Source organism: Hipposideros armiger, unplaced genomic scaffold (assembly GCF_001890085.2).
Source record: "Hipposideros armiger isolate ML-2016 unplaced genomic scaffold, ASM189008v1 scaffold_118, whole genome shotgun sequence".
Lineage (NCBI taxonomy): Eukaryota > Metazoa > Chordata > Mammalia > Chiroptera > Hipposideridae > Hipposideros > Hipposideros armiger.
In genome coordinates this window covers 499,419-502,806 of record NW_017731468.1, presented here as the reverse complement: position 1 = coordinate 502,806, position 3,388 = coordinate 499,419, and the positions used below count along the sequence as shown (strand labels likewise).

The window sequence follows — 3,388 nt, the reverse complement described above, 5'->3', positions numbered from 1 at the left end:
CTGCCGGAATATGGAATATAGATGCTTTTTATTTTCTTCTTGTATTTTCTCATTTTCGTGTAGTGAGTTCTTTGTTTCAGAATCAAAATGTATTTTATTTATAAAGGTAAATGATGCCTAAATGAAGTTAGTACACTAGTATCTATTTGGATCATAATGAATTTGATTTGAGAACATAATTATTGTATTATACCATAATATCAGCATTTTAATGGAATATGTTATTAATCATTTCTCATCTTTCTTTGAAAATAAAGAGCATATAACATATTTACTTCTTCTCTTTGAAGAGGTTAATAGTCAGCTATGTGCACAAGAGTCTAATGACCTTTGGAGGATATCAAGATGACTTTATGATAGTCATTAGCAATGCACATTCAAAGGACAAACCAACAGAGAAATTACTTTTTGCCATGGCAAAACCCAAGGTGAGTAGAAGAAGCCTTTTCGCTAACTTTTTTACAACAGTTTTTTTCATATCAAAACATTTATTGTGCAAAGACTAAGTTCCAGATGGGAAAACAGATAGTCTAGGTCCAAATTCTGGCTTACCTCATCTTTCTAAAGCCTTGGTTTCTTCATCTCAAAAAATGGTATAATGCTACCTTTTTTGTTTGTTTAAGAATTAAACAAATTGTTTAAGAATTAAATGAAGGAATTGCAAAGTATTTAGACCAGTACCTACTATACAGAAAGTTCAACATGGCGTTGGTGTAAGTTGTTGTCAGGCACTTTTTATGCATTATCTTATTTACTTGGAGTAATTCACTTTATGGACTCATTAGTGGGAAGATTGGGGTTTTATAATTCAAATGTACTTGTTTCTTTGCTATTTTTAGTGAACTACGTAGTTTTACCATTTCTAACTAAAAGCAATAAAATAAATAAAATTCTATTCTAATATTTAATTCCAATTTTAGTAAAAAGAATGAGAAATTGATTTTTCTAAAACTTTAACTCTTAAAATGATCAACTGAAAGAAGCTACTCTTTTAGAATCTGAAGCTTTGAAAAAAATGGCAGATATCTTTCTTATTTAAATGTATACTTAAGTGAAGGCAGATAGTAAGTACAAACTCAGTACTCTAGTTTAAATAGAGTTGATATGATATACTGAATTTTTTTTGTATTATTAAACTATAGTTGACATACCGCATCACATTAGTTTCAGGTGTACAATACAGTGAGTGACTCAACACCTATTTACCTTATGAAGTGAACACCATGATAAATCTAGTAACCATCTGTCACCATAGAAAATTATTATGTATTGATTGTATTCCCTGTGCTGTACATTACATCCCTATGACTTATTTACTTTGCAGCTAGAAGTTTGTACCTCTCAATCCCCTTCACCTTTTTCTCCTTTTCCCCCACTGCTCACCCACCTGGCATTCACGTTTGTTCTCTGTATCTATGAGTCTGTTTCTGTTTTGCTTTATTTGTTTTGTTATTTACATCTTGCATGTAAGTGAAATCATTTGTCTTTCTCTGTCTGACTTATTTTACTTAGCATAGTACCCTCTAAGTCCATCTTAATTCATATATTCACAAATATGCCTTTAAGATAACTGATAAAGTTATACTACTGACTGTCACATTTTCTAATATTGCCACTAAATTTGATTGTTTTTTAAGGCTCCCTCTTTCTACTGGTTTAAGTAATTGAAAACTACATCAGTGCCTTGATGGTGCTGAACTTGTAAATACTTCATTGTTTGATCTGCAGAGAAGGGATTCTGGTAGCCTGGGCTCTTGCAAATGTAGACCACCCATGGCCAGCCCACTTCTCAGGAGCCTAACAATTCTATTTTTCTTGTTTTAGATTCTTGAAATCACTCTTTTGATCGCCAGTTACATAAACAACTTCCATCAGCAAAAGGCAGCGTTTCACCACCTCTCTGCTCCAGCGCTGCTCTCAGCCGGCACTGGGGGGCCCCAAGCCAGAACGGTGGGAAGCCAGCTCCTTCCGTCAAGCAGCAGACCAACCAAAGGCCCCACTTTACTCTGAAAGCTTGGGGACCTGAACATTCATCCCCTGTCCCCAAGTAATGGCTGTATCAGCTCCAAATAAGTTCATTTACATCCTGGCAATATGGCACCCACACGCTAGTATTCCAAACTTTAAAAGTAAGAGGGGGTTACTCGCTTTTAATTAATTCATAAGTATTCAAATGAATGCTAATAGTAAACCATAAACACAAAATTTGCCCACACACTGATTTTTCTCTTAGATTCAATGGGTTAGAATTTGTCTTTGTTTCCATCTCCTTTCTCCCTTGCCATCAGACACATTATGCAATATGGTTTGTTTGGGGTTTTTCTTTTTTTTCTTTTGTAAAAAAATATTCTGGCAATCTTTAGAAAAGGAGATTCCAAACTCTCATTTGGCAAACCAGTTGATTATTTTGAACTGTTCACTGCCAAAAAAACTAAGTACTATAATTAAATGCGCTTTTAATTAATGATACGGTGTTTGGAAAGAAAAAGAGTACCCCTGTGTAAGAAACAGCTGCAGGGTGGTGTTTATGAGTAAACCTTTAGAGCAAGTAAATCTCCTGGTCCTGTGAATCACTGTATGAGAAAACAGGACTTAGGTAAGCAGAATCTCCTATGTGGTATTAGAAAGCATATCCTGTCACCTTTCCAGATCACTGGAGTGTAAAATTTAAAACAAGACACTGATTCCTGATATCCCTTGGTTGTCAACATAGCCTGAGTTCACTGGAATGGGGCCTACATTTCATCACATTTGGTGCTGGGTCATCTTGACCTTGCTTTGTTAAATAATAATATCTTTGAAAACAAAGACAATTCTTTTTTTTTTTTTTTAAGATTTTTATTGGGGAATTGGGGGAATGGGAACAGTGCTGGGGAATTGGGGTAAGGGGAACAGACAAGTTGCTGTCGTTTTGTTCTTCAGTCTAGTTGTGGAGGACGTTGCTTCACTGGCCCAAGTTGGCACCATCATTGCGCTCTTCCTGGGTGAGGCAGATCAGTCCCCGGCTTCTGGACGGCCGCTCACTGCGGCTGCTGGCCGCTCACGCTGGCTGCTGGCTACACATGGTAGCCCATGGCAACCCACTGCCACAGGGGCTGCAGCCTACGCCGTTGCCGGCGACTCATGGCAGCCCAGCTCCAGGTTAAGCTGTTGTTCAGCATCTTAGCTGTGGAGGGCAGTGTCACTGGCCCTAATATGTGGGATCCGAACCGGGGCCCTCTGGTGTCCCAAGCCAGTTCTTAACCATCGCGCCACTCGGCCGGCCCACAAAGACAATTCTTAAGGCTTTGCCTCCTACAGTCCTTTTAAATTGTAGTTTGAAAACAAATTTTTAAAATATTTTTTAAAGAAAAGAGAAAGTAATATTTCTGTCAAAGGAGGTAAAATT

General features: G+C 37.3%; 1 protein-coding gene across 6 annotated transcripts in view; it reads left to right on the top strand.

The window, feature by feature from the left end:
• PLEKHH2 (pleckstrin homology, MyTH4 and FERM domain containing H2) overlaps nucleotides 1–2,848 on the top strand; it is a 92,352-nt gene extending 89,504 nt beyond the window's left edge. For all 6 annotated transcript variants that reach the window (XM_019647908.1, XM_019647909.1, XM_019647907.1 and 3 more), the window contains 2 exons: nucleotides 291–428; nucleotides 1,825–2,848. In XM_019647908.1, the coding sequence (XP_019503453.1) occupies nucleotides 291–428; nucleotides 1,825–2,010 (324 nt within the window). In that variant the 3' untranslated portion in view covers nucleotides 2,011–2,848. The remainder of the gene's footprint in view (nucleotides 1–290; nucleotides 429–1,824) is intronic.
• The last annotated feature ends 540 nt before the right edge of the window (nucleotides 2,849–3,388 follow it).